Source organism: Gekko japonicus, unplaced genomic scaffold, assembly GCF_001447785.1.
Source record: "Gekko japonicus isolate JY-2015 unplaced genomic scaffold, Gekko_japonicus_V1.1 scaffold2911, whole genome shotgun sequence".
In the NCBI taxonomy this organism is placed as follows: Eukaryota; Metazoa; Chordata; class Lepidosauria; order Squamata; family Gekkonidae; genus Gekko; species Gekko japonicus.
The window spans coordinates 182,438-199,992 of NW_015170977.1; the positions used below are offsets into that span (position 1 = coordinate 182,438).

Below are 17,555 nucleotides of genomic sequence, written 5' to 3' on the forward strand. Positions count from 1 at the left end.
ATACCTGGAAAAGTATTATTAATCTGAACTGCTTTTTTTTCTGTGAACCTTTTCCAAACTCAAAGAGCATCAGAGCTTAAACACAGCTGGACCACGGCACAGGCATTTCATGGCCCTGATTCCATGCTTATAACACTTTCTAAAATATCAGAGCTTCCAGGCTAATGATATTAGATCTCCTAACATGAAGGATTCGGCCTCAAATCCCATCTTTCTGTTGATTCTGCCCATTTTGGGGGGGTTATATTTTGCCTCAACTGTAGTGCTCTTTTATATTTATTAATTTATAATTTCAATTTATAAACTGCCCTTCTCTGAGTTTTAGCCAGCTGTCCCTATTTCTTGCCCTGATCTGGATGGCCTAGGCTAGCCCAATCTTCTCAAAAGTGAAAAAGGGTTAGTTCTTGGGATGGGAGACCACCAATGAAGTCCAAGGTTGCTACACAGAGGCAGGCGATGGCAAACCACTTCGTTTCCGGGTCACTAAGACGGCTGTGACTTGATGGCACTTTACACACACCCTCTATTCCTACCTTCAGCCTCTTGTTTCCATTTTGCATTCTGCAACCTGTTCTGTTTTTTGTCCTGCCTGCCCATTCAGTCAAGTTTTCATGCTGTTTTCACGCGCTTCCTTTCTGAATTCAATTTAAGATTCCGCAGCTTGTTATGAAGCATATTCATTATCCTCAAGCTCCGGCTTATCTCCAGCCTCTGCTATCTCCACAGTCTCCTCCCCAGGCCTTGCATTCTTCTGGTTCTTAATTGCTTGTTAAACTCTGCCTCTCTCCCTCCATTTCCTATCTTCACGCTTTTCCTCTTATTGTTCCTTATCTACAGCAGCCAATATTCATTTAACTGATCCTCGTTAAAAAAAAAAAAAGCCCTAAGACACATTTGTTTCAATTGACCTATGACTAATTACTTTTGACCTCCTCCTCCGGTTTTTAGTCTGCTGATTTTATTTCTGTCTAAATTAAGACTGCAAGGCCAGTGAACAGGGCATCTTTTTTTTTTTTAATGTTTTGCACAGAGTTTAATTCTTGAGGCGCTTCAAAAATACTCTTATTATGAAGGCAGACAATAGCAGGGTTCCACCAAGTCCCTGCCATACCCCGAGCGTCATGTCTGCATTTTGGTCTCAAGTCCCAGTTGTGATAAATTTTGCAGGATCCCTTCAAATTTGCACATGCAGTTTTGTACCACACTGCGGCCTTGAGAGAATCAGCTTGACTCACAGGAATGGGACACTCCCCACCACCACCAATCCCATCCGCTCTGCATTTAGACAGCCAATTATCCTTTTTTAGCACTAAAGAAGCATTTGCTCCCGGAACACTTTTCAAGTAAAACTAAATTGTCCTTCAGAAATCAGTATGGCCAACCTGAGCCCCTTCCCTGCTTCAAGTTCCAGTCTCATCAACAGAAGCCAAGATCGGCTGCTCAGCGACTGGCGAAGCAGCTGCTGAGTTTCATTCTGCACTCTAACAAGCACCAAGCCCAGATTTCTTGCCGGTGTTCCCTATAAAGTTTAATAAGCCTTTCGCTTCTGGAAGAATATCAAACCACACCAAGAGGTAGCAGCCATTTCCCCTTCTGCAGAATTTCTCCTGGATCCATGAGTGTGGGGAAACAAGATATCATGACGTGGTCTCTGCAGACGCCTAGTGGTCAGTGAAGGAATACACTGGTGTATTTTGCTCTGTCCTTCGGGGGCTGTGGGAATGCGGAAACTTAATTTAATCACATGTTTATAAAGATTCCCCTTCTAACCTCTGTAAAAACCATCCTTGTTTTGGAGGCCTGCCTGCTTGTGTCAACCCCGTTTAAGAAAGAATGTGAAATCTGTTCCAAGAGATACTTTCACCTTGCTGCTTCCTGTTTATCAAACACAGAAGTCTCTGCCATACTTGTAATAACCGGAAAGGATGCACACAGACAAACGACTGGGCTCTGCGTCCTTTCTGTGAGTACCTAACTGCAACATTTCCTCTCCTATACTGATGCTTGCCTGACAAAATTGGGGTGGGGGGGGGTTTGCGGCTCCCCCCCATGACAAAATGTGGGGGGGGGGGGGATTGCCGCTCTCACCCTGTTACTTCTGTTGAATAAGGAATGAATTACTGTCCAGTCCTCAGAAAGGCTAACTAACCCATTGAAAACTTATCCATAACAACAGCAGAAATGGGTTCCAGTGAATCATTTCCCCACTATGTCGGACATTACATATTGGTGCGTGCAGTAGGCTCCCCTCCCACGTCACCCCAGTTGGTATCCACAAATCAAGACAGGAAGTCGCTTATTTTTGTAACACAACACTTTGTTCTGGCCCAGGCTAGCTCTATTTCATCAGGTCTCAGAAGCTAAGCAGAATTGGCCCTGGTTAGTACTTGGGTGGGAGACCACCGAGGAAGTCCAGGGCTGCTACAGAGAGGCAGGCAAAGGCCACCCCCCTCTGTTTTTCTCTTGCCTTGAAAATCCTATGGGGTTGCCCTAAGTTGGCTGACATTTCACAGCACTTTCCACCGGCACATTCTGCTCTATGACTATCCTCACTCACACTAGATTTTTGCAGGATATCACAGCCATGTGATACAAAAGTAACGCTCTGAAGTGAAACATATGGTTTACGGTACGGTCGTCAATTACACAGCAACCACCATCGGATACCAGTTGCTGTATACAACAGAGGAAGCGGGTCTCCTTCGAGAGCCAGAACAACTTGCTCCAGTGCAACAGGCAATATAACAGTACCTAGAGCTTTCACGGCAATTTGTCGGGTCAGCGGTGGGGGGATGTTGATGCAAACCAGGTCCACATCCTGATGCAGCAGAACATCATCGGTCCGGCTGGTATAGAAGGAAATATTCATTTCCTCAGCCAGCTGCTTGGCTTCCTCTTCGGTCTTCCCCCAGAGGGCCTCGATGGAGAAGCCTTCTGCCCGCAGCAGAGGAACCAGCACCCGAGCGGTGCTCCCGGTCCCAAACACCCCCACGCCGGGAAGCATTTTCATCGTGTGCGGTTTTCACAAGGAGATGCCCCAGCGCAAGCCTCAGGCGCACAGACCAAACAGCTCAGCATCCTGTTTCATCCACGGCTCCTAAAACAGGCAGGAAGGAAAAAGAGAGAGTGAATATTAACGCCTGGCATCTTTCACACGCTCCACATAAAGCGACTGGCTCCTAGTGCTCGACAGCAAGACAAGCACAGTCCAGTGTGGGTCATTAAAGACTCAAGTTGGACGCAGCTGCTCATTATCAAACTGGGTTTCCTCTTATTTTCAGAGCTTGCACTCATTTAATATACTATGCCGGCAACACCTATTATTGCAAAGAAAATTTCAAGGATGTGTCATCTAATGAAATTAAAGCATTTCCATAACGTTTTTGAAGGTTCAAATTGATTCTAATCCTTACAAGAATTCCATGTATTATTACCTCCATAGTACGGATGGCAGAAAGCAAAGATGAGAGCATGACTTTTATTTATTTATTTATTTATTTATTTTATCTTTGGATTTGTATCTTGCCCTCCCCAAAGGCTCAGGGCGGCTCACAAGGGGCACGAGTGCCCAAGTTAAAACATTAAAACAATACAGTAAATATAAAATACAATAAATACAGTTCGCTAAAAATTTCTTTACGGTGCTCCAGAAATACTTAGCTATAAAATTCAAGATGGGGTTCTATAATTATTTATACTAGAAACAACAAACAGCAATAATAACAATATATAACAGCGACAATATACATCCCTACAGCGTTGTCCTCTGCCAGGAACATCTCGCGCCCCCCAATAGTACCCGCTCTGTTTGCAGGAATAAAGGGGGGGGGGCGTAGATGGAATGATGGTCATAATGGTGGCATAAAGATGGTGGTGGTGGCTCCTATTCAAAGGCCTGGCGGAAGAGCTCCGTTTTACAGGCCCTGCGGAACTCTTCTGGGAGCTCATTCCACCAGGTAGGAGCCGCCACCGAAAACGCCCTAGCCCTGGTAACCGCAAATTTGATGTTTCTGGGCCCTGGAATTTTGGTTCCCCGACCGTAGTGCCCTTGGGGGAACATGCGGGGAGAGGCGGTCCCTAAGGTAAGCCGGACCCTGACCATACAGGGCTTTAAAGCTCTAGAGCAACCTAGTGAATTCATGGTTTTAGGTGGCATTTGAACCAGGGACTTCCCAAAACTTCTTAGCCTACACACAATTGCTCTCTTGCTTGAAACTCACCACTTAAGATAGGGCTCTGTCCCCCACATATCTTTCCAATAGAAAACATTTAAATGTGACTTTAGCTGGCTGCCCAAAGCTATTCCGAATTACAACAAGAATGTGATGCTATTGAAGTCATACTGCAAGCTAACTCCCAAGAGATTGGGCTGTTAAATGGAAGTATAACTAAAATGTCAAAGTTAACCAACTCTTCTAGATCTACAATTTCCATGTACAAAGTAAAAGAAGGGAGGGAGGAATGGCAAAATATCTGAAAACATCTTTAATGGACATCTAATAAACAGAAGCACTACATATTATTTGATGCATTCATTGTATTTTAATCAGAGGGTACAGCATTCTGGCTATTTAATCTTGCTATACTTTATTTTCATATCTGCTATATTTTATTTTCATATCCGTATGTTTCATACCTGTATGATATGAAAGGCTTGTACAACATCATTTCAAAATCTTTATAAGTATCACGTACATGCACACTTAATTTCTACCTGAGAAACTATAAAATCAGAATCAAGTTAAGGAAAGGAAACATTAAGTAAGACACAAGGACTGCACGAAGATCAAATCAGTCAATCCTAAAAGAAATCAACCCTGACTGTTCCCTGGAAGGCCGGATAATGAAACTGAAGCTCAAATACTTTGGCCACCAAATGAGAAGGGAGCACTCACTGGAGAAGACCCTGATGCTGGGAAAGATTGAAGGTCAAAGAAGATGGGGACGGCAAAGATTGAGATGGTTAGACAGTGTCATAGATGCAACGAACATGAAGTTGAGCAAACTTCAGAGGACGGTGGAAGACTGGAAGGCCTGGCGTGATCTGGTCCATGGGGTCGCGAAGAGTCGGACTCGACTGTGCGACTGAACAACAACAACAACAACAAGAAGACACAAGGAGGTACTAACTACTCCAAGAATAAGTAGAAATGGACAGGTATTGATCCCTCTCCAAATCAACCATCCTCACAGATTGAGAAAAGGGTTGATTGTTATGAGGAAGTACTGAATAAAGATAAAAGACTTCAGACACTCTGAAGTATAAGAATAAAATTCAAATTCAGTGGCACCTTTAAGACCAACAAAGTTAAAGTTGGTCCTAAAGATGTCACTGAACTTGAATGTTGTTATTTTGCTTCAGACCAACATGACTGCCCACCTGAATCTACTCTGAAGTATGTCATTTCATACTAATGCCCTGCTAGGAAACAAGCATCACATTATCACGTACACCATTCAGACCAGCACTTGTCCAACAGAAATGTGCAGGAGAAGTTTTCCCATTCAGAACTGCTAACTGCATGGAAGGCCAGAGTGATAATGCATAAGGCTGTTAGGCCATCACCTGATACATCTGGGAGTTTTGGGGGAAGGGTAGAAATTATATTTCCCGAAGGTGCTGATGTGTTGCATCACATCATTTTTTGCTTCCTACATTTCACCCTCTGGCCTGGACACAGGAGCAGGTGGGAAGGCTGGCCAGCTGGGAGACTGAGCAAGTGAACAAACAGTAAGCCTACAAAGGCAAGGAAGTAAAATTCCCAATCCTGAATTCTTAAACAATCATTCAAATGACATCTAAACCAACTCCAGACTTCCCTAAGGCCCCAATTGCATGAAAGTAATAACATCTGTAAAGCACCTAGTACATCATGCAAACTTAATAGCATGATGGGTTGGTTAGAGTTGGACTGAGATCTGGAAGACTGAAGGTCGAATCCCCACTCGGCCATGGAAGCCTGCTGGGCAACCTTGGGCCACTCACACTCTCTCAGCCTAGCCTACCTCACAAGGTTATTGGATAAAATGGAGAAAGGGAGAATGTTGTAAGCCATTTCGAGTTTCCATTAAGGAGAAAAGTGCAGTATAAATGAAGCAAGCAAACAAATTAAGCAAACAAATAATACCGATGTCCTCATTATACGTGGACTCATGAAGTAAAGTTCTAACTCACAAAAGCTCATACTGGAATAAATTTTGCTAGGCTGTAAGATGTCACTGGCCTTCTGTTTTGCTTTGCCGCAACTGACCAACAGGGATTTATTACCCAATGAGAACAATTATAAAAGTAACTTTCCTTACTCCCCCCTTCCTTCACTCTCTTGACTTCTATACCTTCATTCCCATCTCCATTTACACCTCTATACACCAATGGCAACCCCTCTCCTCTTCACAATCCCTTCATGTTCTCCCCAAACCCTGACCTTTTCCAATTTTCCACACTCTACTGCTCTTATAGCCTTTTCTACCGGGCCAGCGCTCTTAATCACTCTCCCCAAACTCTCCTTCAAAATCTGCAACAAGCCGGGAAAGCACCTTCCTACACGTTTCTTGCCTTTGTATTATATATGACCGCAGGCACATTTTAAAAAGAGAGAGTGAGAGAGAGAGAAGCAACCCATACACCAAAAGGCTTTGGCGATTTACAAGGAAATATTTCTAAAGCTATACAGCTGAGCGTGTTCTCTTGTTCAGTCAATAAACAGACAACAGCACAACTGGGAAGGGAGGAGCTGTTGGAAAATGAAAGGTATGCCCAAGGAAAGGCGGCGGAGTAGGAAACCCGAAGGAAAAGAGACCAAATAACGACAAGGGGAGATCAACTGGGACACCAGCCAAAAGTCCCCATGAACTGTATGAATTCTTTGAGCTCTGGTGCTTAATTTTTTTTAGTTCAACACATACAGGTTTTAGGTGCTTCATAACATTAACAACTTCGATGGTGAAAAATAGTAACACACCGGGGGGGCAATTTTTGATCAGAGTGGGCAGAAGGCAGGACTATCACTATTAGCCTCACACCGTTGGGCCAGAGGTGTGCTCCCCCCCCTCTTTTTTTAACCCGTTGCAAGCAAAGCAAACAGAAGCCTTGTTGTGGCATTTAAAAGACTTTTTAAAAAAATTCCAGGAAAACCTATACTGGAATAGGATTCGTCTTTCTCCTGAAAGCACCACAAAAATCCTAGCTAAAGTATAGTTTACACCAACGCACACCCATCCTTCCTGCCCCCCCCTCCGGTTTACTTCTCCCCTTCACACCATCACCTAGCCATTTACCTCTTTAAGCCACCCCCCTTCTCCAGGCTTTCCTTTCCGTCTGGCTCCACCCTCTCCAATTCTTCCTCCGCAGTGCAACGCTTTTACACACCCCACCACAACCGCCCCCAACTCTCCTACACACACTGAGAGTTTTTTTTAAAAAATCACATTGACCTTAAGACCTTATTTACCTTAAGAACCCCTTTTTTTCGCACGCGGAAGGATACAGACCAAGAGAAAGGGACACGAATTGTACCTGAGGGCCGCAGTGCCCCCCTCCCCACTCGCTCCCGTACGCGTGCGCGCGTACCTCCCCCACCACGTCCTCCTCTCGAAACGGCACAACGTACCGGCCACAGTCAGGTCTCCCACCGCCCAGGCGGCTCGAGGGCTCGTGCGCACGCGCAAGGAGAGCGGCGGGTGAGGAAAGGGAAAGATAGGGAGGGGTTCTGTTAGCGGTTGCCTCTTAAAGGAGCCGCGACATTTTATTTTTTTGCAAATGTCTTTGGGGGTGTCTCGGCTGCAGCAGGCGCGTTCAGAAACTTGGGCGTTCCACCGATAATATGCTGGCCAGTAGGGGGTTGGGGGGGGGGGGTTGGGGGGGGAGAATAGGGTTGCCAACTTGCCAAAGATCCGGAGGTAAAATATGATATGCCCTCCTGCCTCTTTAACAGCATGGTGGTGAAATGGGCAGGTGAAGCTTTTCAGGGCACGGAGGGAAATAATTTCACCTGGTAAACAACATTGTAATGTATCAAGTTCCGACCCGTGTGGTCAGCTTGGCCACCACGCTGTCAAGAGCAAGCATCCAGCTTCACTCCGAGATGGAGATCCTAGCCCGCACCAACCAGAGGGCTAGGCTCCCTCCGAGAGCCTATGGGACTCTTGGCCACTAGTTACGACCTATTGGGAAGTGGTGGGGGGGGAGTGTTCTGGGTGGTGGATTTACGGGGATATAAGCCGGCGGCTAGGGTTGTCTTGTTCTTGATCTAATAAAGTACGCTAGGCTGAAATCACTGGTCCTTCTGCGTACTTTTCAAACATCCTGCCTTGCATCTGCTCATGGGCATGCATGCTCACCGGTCGCTCCCACTCAGCACTGGAAGGCGGAATATGACCATGTGGGCTGGTCTTGCCTGAGGAGGTCCGGGGAGCTCTCGGCTTCTGTCATTCCACAAAATGTGCAAAACCGAAAGTTTTCTAGAGGGCATTTTTTTTAAAAAAAGGTTAGAACTGTAATGGAACGAGCAGCCCAAGAAGCCACCACGGAATAGTCCATCGCAGTGATGATTGTACGTGTCAGCTGCTCTACAACACTGTAGGGATGCCAGGCTCCAGGTGGGACCTGGGGATCCCCTGGAATTACAGCTCATCTCTAGACTACAGAGATCAGTTGCTGTGGAGAAAATGAATCCTCTGGAGGGTGAGCTATATGGCACTGTACCCCAGTACAATCCCAGGCCTTCCCCAGGATCCACCCCCAAATCTCCTGGAGTTTCCCAACCTGGATTTGGCAACCCCCCCCCCCCCCCCCAAATCCCCACCAGTGGCCGGGGGGACCTGGCAACCCTACAACATTGTCTTTACCCTGTAATCCGCTTTTGGTGTTATTTATAATATACCTACGTCTGTAACGGCAGCCCTATTGCATTGCTCATTGGTTATTTTACGCACTCTTGATTGCACTGGTTATATCCTGTAATCTGCAGACGCTACATAAATAAAAAAATAAAAATTAATCCTCTTTTTAAGGGGACAGGACACTTTTTAATGTCCAAGCTGTTGGCAACTTTAGCCAGTCGCTCTCTCAGCCCACCCCACTGGGTTGTTGTGAGAACAACAGTGGAGGAGGAGGCAAGAATAACAGATGCTCCTTGGATTAAAAAGGTTTCAACCTAGAACCTCTCATATCTCACGAGTCTCTGCTTACATACTCCTTTCCCTTCCCCTCCCCCCAACAGACACCCTGTGAGATAGGTGGGGCTGAGAGAGCTCTTTCGAGGACTGCCCTTTCAAGGACAGCTCTTGTCAGAACTATGGCTTGCCCAGAGTCATCCAACAGGTGCAAGTGGAGGAGTGGGGAATCAAACCCGGTTCTCCCAGATTAGAGTCCGCACACTTAACCGCTATACCAAACATTTCAATGTTCCCTCTAAGCTATGGAGTCTTGTGAGCAAAAATTCTACTTTGTGAACTACTGGCATTAAAGTTGTGAGCGAGCAACTTGGCTGCTGCATAAATTAGTTTGCTCTGGAGCCATCCTTCCTGAGCTAAGACAGAAATGTGTGAGCCAGAGGCTAAAAAACTGTGAGCTAGCTCACACTAACTCAGCTTAGAGGGAACACTGGCCCTGATGAACCAGAGTTGTAAAGAGGGGACTGGTGAATAATTGCAGTCTGTGCAGTAGTCAAAACTACTCACCTCAGAAATCCTGGTTTCCTGCCCGTGAGAGGCAACAGCAGGAGTGGCAAAGGTTTTTTTTTGGGGGGGGGGGTTATGGCCAATCTGCAACTACAACTCTGTGCCTTGGGGGACCAGGGTTACTGAATGGAGCAGCAATTGGCTGGGAGTCCTGCATTTGGACACAGGGACTAAATGAAGTTACTACAAACCGGGATTCACACACGGGGATGTCATTCTGGTTAAGAATCCCAGGGTTCTTCTGCCCTCCTAACCAAAGGGCAGCCAGCAGTCAGATGGCACATTGAACTGCAGTTTAGGTCAAACCCCCTTCTAGTGTAATGTCTGAAGCAGGGTCCTCAGCCTCTCTCAGCTTGTGGGTACCTTTGGAATTCTGACACAGTGTGGCTGGCATGGCCACAAAATGGCTGCCGCCACCACATACCTTCAGTCAAACTGTGAAGATACTTGTGCTGTGGCAGCAGCTGCCGCTACAGTTACGTTCTTCAAAATCTGCACAGCCAATTAAATCTCCAGTGGCCAACCCAAAGCCTTGCTGGGCAAAAGCCTCACTTGGCTGTACCTCAGGATGCCAGCCTCCAGGTGGGGCCTGGGGATCCCCCGGGATTCCAGCTCATCTCCAGACTACAGACATCAGTTCCCCTGCAGAAAATGGATGCTTTGGAAGGTGGACTCTCTGGCATTGTACCCTGCTGAGGTCCCTGTCCTCCCCAGGCTCCATCCTCAAATCTCCAGAACCTTCCCCACCTGGATCTGGCAACCCTACCCCTCCGAAGCCCCACCGGTGGCCAGGGGGGACCTGACAACCCTACTATGCCCACTTCCTAAAAACACTTGGCAAGTAGTCTGAAGGCAGCCTGAGGATCATACCCACTTGATCAACAAGCTTGTTTGGGAAGTGGTAGGCCTGCAGCTGCGTTAAGTTGAAGCCATGTCACCTTGGGAATGACCAACCAGGCCTCATGTTTCTCCCTGCCCCGATTCTTATGTTGAATATATTTGGGGGGGGGGGAGAGAATGAAAACGCTAAAGACATTTTATTTCAGAGCTCAGGTGGTTTATTGGGGATTCTGTCAGAAGCCCTTGGGTGGCGTGAGGGAAATCTTTCACCAAGGAAGTGGGCGTCCTTCCCAGTCCACAAAGGTCCCGTTATCCTTCTCAGAAAGCGTGGCAAGGACATGAACGATTCCTCGTGCGTTCTCTTCCTCGGTCAGATCTGCCTGCCGCAAAAAAACAAATCTTGTTAGCCGTGTGTGGAGGGGGGCATGCCTGCCAATTCAGGCACTGTCTAGTACTGTCGTGTGATGCAGTGATTAGAATGCTGGATTAAGACTGGGGGGTACCAAGTTTCAGATCCCCGCTTGCCATAAAAGCTGCTGGATGAGACTCTGACCTGGGTAGCCCGGGCAAGCCTGGTCTCATCAGATCTTGGAAGTTAAGCTAAGTAGGACCAACCCTGGCAAGTACATGGATGGGAGACCTCCAAGGAATACCAGGGCCGGGGATGCAGAGGCAGGTAATATCACAGCCACCTCTCTGAACGTCCACGCCCCACTAGGGGCTGCCAGAAGTCAACCATGACTTCCAGGCATGTGGACACACACACACACAAATACTCACCAAAAAGAAAAAAGGATGTTACTGGATGAGCTTGGGTCAGTCATCCTCTTTAAGCCCACCCTACCTCACAGGGTTGTTGTGAGGATAAAATGGAGGATGGGAGAGCTGTGCATGCTGCCCTGAGCTCCTTGAAGGGTGGGATGGAAAAGCACCAACTATGTACGCAAACCCTGGAAGGGCTGGATGTTTTGATGGTGTTGTGTGGCTCCCTGCAGCAGGGGCTGTGCCTGATACAGAGCCGGTAAAGTCTTCATACTGATGGGAAGCGGCTCTGCTCCAGCAGAAATCTGACCAACCTGCTTTGAGAGCAGTCTGGAATATTATCCACAAGGCGGATCCTCAAGCATCCTGTGCCTCTCCTGTGGGTTTCTAATGTCTTTGAGACCCAAAGGAATTCAGCTTGGTGAGCCAGTTTGGTGTAGTGGTTAAGTGCGCGGACTCTAATCTGGGAGAACCAGGTTTGATTCCCCACTCCTCCACTTGCACCTGCTGATGTGACCTTGGGTCAGTCACAAGCTCTGGCACAGCTGTCCTTGAAAAAGAGCAGTTTGTGTCAGAGTTCTCTCAGCCCCACCCACCTCACAGGGTGTCTGTTGTGGGGAGGGGAAGGGAAAGGAGTTTGTAAACCGCTCTGAGACTCCAAGTGAAGGGCGGGGTATAAATCCAATCTCTTCTTCTTCTTCTTGGGCCCCATGACGTGCAGACAGCCTGTTCTGTTCTGCCACTTATCTACAAATGCCACCCGCAACTGAAGCTAGCAGGGATACCAACAGGGGACATTTTCGCATCCCCAATGAAGGACGCAGACCTAGTTGTGCATTGCTCAGTTTGCTTCCCCCAAATCTCCATTCCTCCTTTCTCATCTGTATGAATCAACAGAAGACTAAAACGCCCAGGTTCTTTTAGGGGATCCAGCGTTGGTTTTCTATGCACATGTGGGCGTGTGTCCCCCCCTTTCTTGAACTAGCACGGTGGAAGGGTTTAGAGTGTTAGCTTAGGACCAAGGAAACCCAAGTTCAGATCACCTCTTGCCCTGAGACTTAGTGGTTGGGTCATAAAGAAGAAGAGAGAAGAGATTGGATCTAGTATACCCTGCCCTTCACTACCTGAAAGAGTCTCAGAGCGGTTTACAATCCCTTTCCCTTCCCCCCAACAACAGACACCCTGTGAGGTAGGTGTGGCTGAGAGAGCTCTCTCAAGAACTGCCATTGAGAGAACAGCTCTGAAGGAACTTATGACTGACCCAAGGTCACACCAGCAGCTGCACGTGAAGGAGTGTGAAGGAGTGGGGAATCAAACCCGGCTCTCCCAGATTAAAGTCCATGCTCCTAACCACTGCACCAAACTGGCTGAGTCATTTTCTCTCATCCTAACCTACTTCCCAGGGTCACTGTGAGGATAAAATGGAGAGGGGGGAGAACCACGTACACCACCAGAAAGGGCCGGATCAAACATGCATTCAAATAAGTAAGTAACTGTTCAAAGGTTAAAGCGGTTACCTCTGCTGTTCCGGTTTTCACCCAGCCAGGATGGATGCAAAGGCACAGAATTCCATAGTCTTGGTACACCCGTGACTGGCATTTGGTGAGCATGTTCAGAGCAGCCTACAGGGGAAAAATGCACACACACACACACACCATGAGAAGAGAATGCACAGAGGGAAAAGGCGTGGGAGGGAAGCATCAGATAAATCACTACCAGTGACTCCACCTTACTCTGCCGTGGGGCCTAAAATGGAACAGGAGGCGTGAAACCCCTTAAGAAGCTGGGACCCCGCAGAAAACAAGGAAATGTAGGAACCAGCAATTAAACACTAAGGAGAATTACAGCTAGGCGATCATCATCTCAGGCACTCCACAGGGCAGACTGTGCTAGAAAGCTACAGCCAAAGAACAGAACCTCGGCAGCACCTTGAAGACTCACAGATTTTTCTCCCGGCAAAAGCTTTCGTGGACTAGCACCCATTCTGTCAGATGTGTGTGTCCTCAGTGAGCAGATATGGAGGACTTTTTTTTCTGGGGGAACTCGCTGGAGCAGAGTTCCGGAACCTCTCTGACAAAATTATTTTTAAAATGTTTAAAAGTTCATGAGTTTTCAGTATACAGATCGAAAACTTCATTTCCCTCTTGAGAGTTCCGGCACCTCTGCTCTCAAGAATCGGAAAACCTAAAATCTGAGACCAGGTCGACGACAAGAAAAGAAATGAGCAAGGGGCCCTGACCAATGCTCCCTCTAAGCTATGGAGCCCTGTGAGCAAAAATTTTACTTTGTGAGCTATTGGCATTAAAGCTGTGAGCAGGAGATTTGGCTGCTGCATAAATTGGTTTGCTCTGGAGCCATCCTTCCTGAGCTAAGACAAAAATGTGTGAGCCAGAGGCTAAAAAATTGTGAGCTAGCTCACACTAACTCAGCTTAGAGGGAACACTGGCCCTGACCTGGATAGCCCAGGCAAGCCCGATCTCATCATATCTCAGAAGCTAAGTGGGGTTGACTGCGGTTAGTACTTGGATTAGAGACCTCCTCGGAATACCAGAGGCGGGAAGACAGGGGCAGGCTTCATTCAGTCACCTCTCTGAATATCCTCTAGGCCCCTCCAGTAGGGTCAGTCACCAGAGGTCCCCATGACCTCCAGGTGCAGGTGCAGGTGCACACACACACACAAAAATACAAAAAGTGCTTGTTCTCAGGAAATGGAGAAAAATCCAAGGATATGCCTGACTAGCACAGAAGTTGGGTCTGAATAAGACAGAAAACGTATAACAGCGCCCATTATCTTTTTTAGGGCTTGGACGTTGACCCGCTTGCTTTGACTTGGGCCACCTCTTCCATACAGCACTAACCACGAAGATTGGAAGCAGTGTTTTTCAGCCTGTAAGGTCCTTGGCGGGGGGTCCTTTTGTCCAGCCCTAGCACTGCCCTCAAGACCTTGGCAAGTTCTGCTGTTTGCAAGGACGGTTCACCACAGTGGCTGCTGTACCCGAGGGAAATATGGACCTGCCTTTCTCCGCCACCTGGGTATGCTCACAAAAGGAAACCAACTTCCTTTTAAGAAACAGGATTACAGAGAAAGGTACAGAATTATGAACCTGCCCAAGCACTAGAGTCCTCTTCGGAGGCCTTGCTTTGGGTAGCCCCTCCTTCTAAGATTAGGCAGGTGGGCAACCCAAAACAGGGCCTTCTCCGTAGTGGCACCAAAGCTTTAGAACTCTCCCAGGGAGATTTTTTGTAGGGTTGCCAGGACCCCACTGGCCCCCAGTGGAGGATGGTGGTGTCGGGTTGCCAGATCCAGGTTGGGAAACTCTTGGAGATTTGGGGATGGAGCCTGGGGAGGACAGGGACCTCAGTGGGGTACAATGCCATAGAGTCCACCCTCCAAAGCATCCATTGTCTCCAGGGAAACTGATCCTTAGAAATGAGCTGTAATCCCAGGGGATCTCCAGGTCCCACCTGGAAGCTGGCATCCCTATCCCCTTCTGTTGCCATCTTCTGCCAGTGGGTGAAGACTTTTTTGTTCCATATGGCATTCCATCAATGATCCCTCCTTCCTAAACTGTTTGGATTGCCGTTTTTTATGTTTTGAATGTATTTTAACTCTTTTAAAATATTATTTTAATAGTATATGCTGGGGGGGTTGATTATAAAGTGTGATTTTATCTTGTATGTTCTAAATTGTTTTCTGCCTCGCTGGCCACTGTAAGGGCAGAAAGGCAGGATACAGATTTTGTAGATAAATAAAAATAATAGTACTTTGCAGATTAGAAATCTCTGCTCTCAAGAATCGGAAAACCTAAAATCTTAGACCAGGTCGACGACAAGAAAAGAGGGAGGTGGAGTGGCGGGAATGAGCAAGGGGCTCTGACCTGGATAGCCCAGGCAAGCCCGATCTCATCATATCTCAGAAGCTAAGTGGGGTTGACTGCAGTTAGTACTTAGATGAGAGACCTCTTTGGAATACCAGAAGCGGGAAGACAGGGGCAGGCTTCATTCAGTCACCTCTCTGAATATCCTCTAGGTCCCTCCAGTAGGGGTCAGTCACCAGAGGTCACCATGACCTCCAGGTGTACGTGCACACACACACACAAAAATACAAAAAACATAGGCATGAACAAGGGAAGAATACATACTTGTTTCATCTCCAGCCAAACTTTCCCAGAGCAAGAAATTAGACCTTGCAATACTTTATAGGCAGGGCAAATCAATTATTCTCCCTTTGAGATTGTGACTGTCATGCGCCGTGGGATTTGCATGAGCATTCTGTGATCCTCTCGGATGTTATTGTTGATGGACATCCGCAGCGACATGAGCAGCAGCCTGTGTGGTTGAGAGGTTTTTGCAAACTTATTTCTTAGCTTTACGTTTGGCCCTGTGCGCTTACGAGCTCATTCGTTGTGCAGAGACTGCGCTGCCGTCTTTACACCACTCGTGGAATGCTGGCAAAGACTGGCAAAGCCTCTTCTCGCCCTGCTGCCCGGAAACATGACACGCCCACCACAGAAGTGCAACCACAAGGCATGCTGCGTCCTCACAAATAAGTAGTAAAAAGTCGCATGTTGATTGCACACCAAAATCAAGGTGGAAAGGCCATCACAGAAACAAATCAAGGTAGGGGGTATTCTTCCCTCGCTGCCATCAGGAATCTCATGCGGGTACTGTTTGGATTGCCGTTTTTTATGTTTTGAATGTATTTTAACTCTTTTAAAATATTATTTTAATAGTATATGCTGGGGGGGTTGATTATAAAGTGTGATTTTATCTTGTATGTTCTAAATTGTTTTCTGCCTCGCTGGCCACTGTAAGGGCAGAAAGGCAGGATACAGATTTTGTAGATAAATAAAAATAATAGTACTTTGCAGATTAGAAATCTCTGCTCTCAAGAATCGGAAAACCTAAAATCTTAGACCAGGTCGACGACAAGAAAAGAGGGAGGTGGAGTGGCGGGAATGAGCAAGGGGCTCTGACCTGGATAGCCCAGGCAAGCCCGATCTCATCATATCTCAGAAGCTAAGTGGGGTTGACTGCAGTTAGTACTTAGATGAGAGACCTCTTTGGAATACCAGAAGCGGGAAGACAGGGGCAGGCTTCATTCAGTCACCTCTCTGAATATCCTCTAGGTCCCTCCAGTAGGGGTCAGTCACCAGAGGTCACCATGACCTCCAGGTGTACGTGCACACACACACACAAAAATACAAAAAACATAGGCATGAACAAGGGAAGAATACATACTTGTTTCATCTCCAGCCAAACTTTCCCAGAGCAAGAAATTAGACCTTGCAATACTTTATAGGCAGGGCAAATCAATTATTCTCCCTTTGAGATTGTGACTGTCATGCGCCGTGGGATTTGCATGAGCATTCTGTGATCCTCTCGGATGTTATTGTTGATGGACATCCGCAGCGACATGAGCAGCAGCCTGTGTGGTTGAGAGGTTTTTGCAAACTTATTTCTTAGCTTTACGTTTGGCCCTGTGCGCTTACGAGCTCATTCGTTGTGCAGAGACTGCGCTGCCGTCTTTACACCACTCTTGGAATGCTGGCAAAGACTGGCAAAGCCTCTTCTCGCCCTGCTGCCCGGAAACATGACATGCCCACCACAGAAGCGCAACCACAAGGCATGCTACGTCCTCACAAATAAGTAGTAAAAAGTCGCATGTTGATTGCACACCAAAATCATCACAGAAACAAATCGAGGTAGGGGGTATTCTTTCCTCGCTGCCATCAGGAATCTCATGCGGGTTTCGCGACAGGTACCTTACTGCAGCGATAGCCGACCCGCTGCATCTTTTCCCAGAGGAACATGAGACCTATGGAGCCTCCAGTGCTGGATATGTTGACCACGGCCGCCTTGCTGCAGCTCAGTCCTTGCAGAGGACTCCTCTCAGCTGCCGTCTTCAGCAGGGGCAGAAATGCCTGGGGACGGGGAGAGGAGAGACAGTTAGCAGTTGTCGAGCCAGCAGAATGCAGAGGGGCAGGGTGAGGGTGTCCACAAGGAAGAGGCCAGATGCAGGGGTCATTTCCTGCAGGAGCGCACAGGAGTGGAGCTCCGGCAGTAAAGAGCCCAGGGGGCGGGCACATGCAACAAGCCCCACCCCCTGCTCTCAGCAGCCCTCAGCCAGAGCAAGAAGCAGCCAGGTAAGTTGCAGAGCTCCCCCAGGCACCCCGGTCCAAAAGAGTCCAGTGGCACCTTTAAGACCAAGTTTTATTCAGGTACAAGCTCTCCCTCCTCTGCCAGGACAGATCTGCACGTTCCCCCCCCCC

At 47.6% G+C, this 17,555-nt stretch overlaps 2 protein-coding genes across 2 annotated transcripts in view; both read right to left on the reverse strand.

Moving 5' to 3' along the window:
* Positions 1-3,091, reverse strand: part of GFOD2 (glucose-fructose oxidoreductase domain containing 2) — a 5,622-nt gene extending 2,531 nt beyond the window's left edge. Inside the window, exon 1 of the mRNA XM_015418964.1 lies at positions 2,752-3,091. Coding sequence (XP_015274450.1) covers positions 2,752-3,010 — 259 coding nt within the window. The 5' untranslated portion in view covers positions 3,011-3,091. The remainder of the gene's footprint in view (positions 1-2,751) is intronic.
* Positions 3,092-10,735: 7,644 nt separating this feature from the next.
* Positions 10,736-17,555, reverse strand: part of LOC107116934 (C-factor-like) — an 11,839-nt gene continuing 5,019 nt past the window's right edge. Inside the window, exons 3-5 of the mRNA XM_015418962.1 lie at positions 17,049-17,207; positions 12,801-12,905; positions 10,736-10,901 (exon numbers count right to left, since the gene is read on the reverse strand). Of these exons, the coding sequence (XP_015274448.1) occupies positions 10,788-10,901; positions 12,801-12,905; positions 17,049-17,207 (378 nt within the window). The 3' untranslated portion in view covers positions 10,736-10,787. The remainder of the gene's footprint in view (positions 10,902-12,800; positions 12,906-17,048; positions 17,208-17,555) is intronic.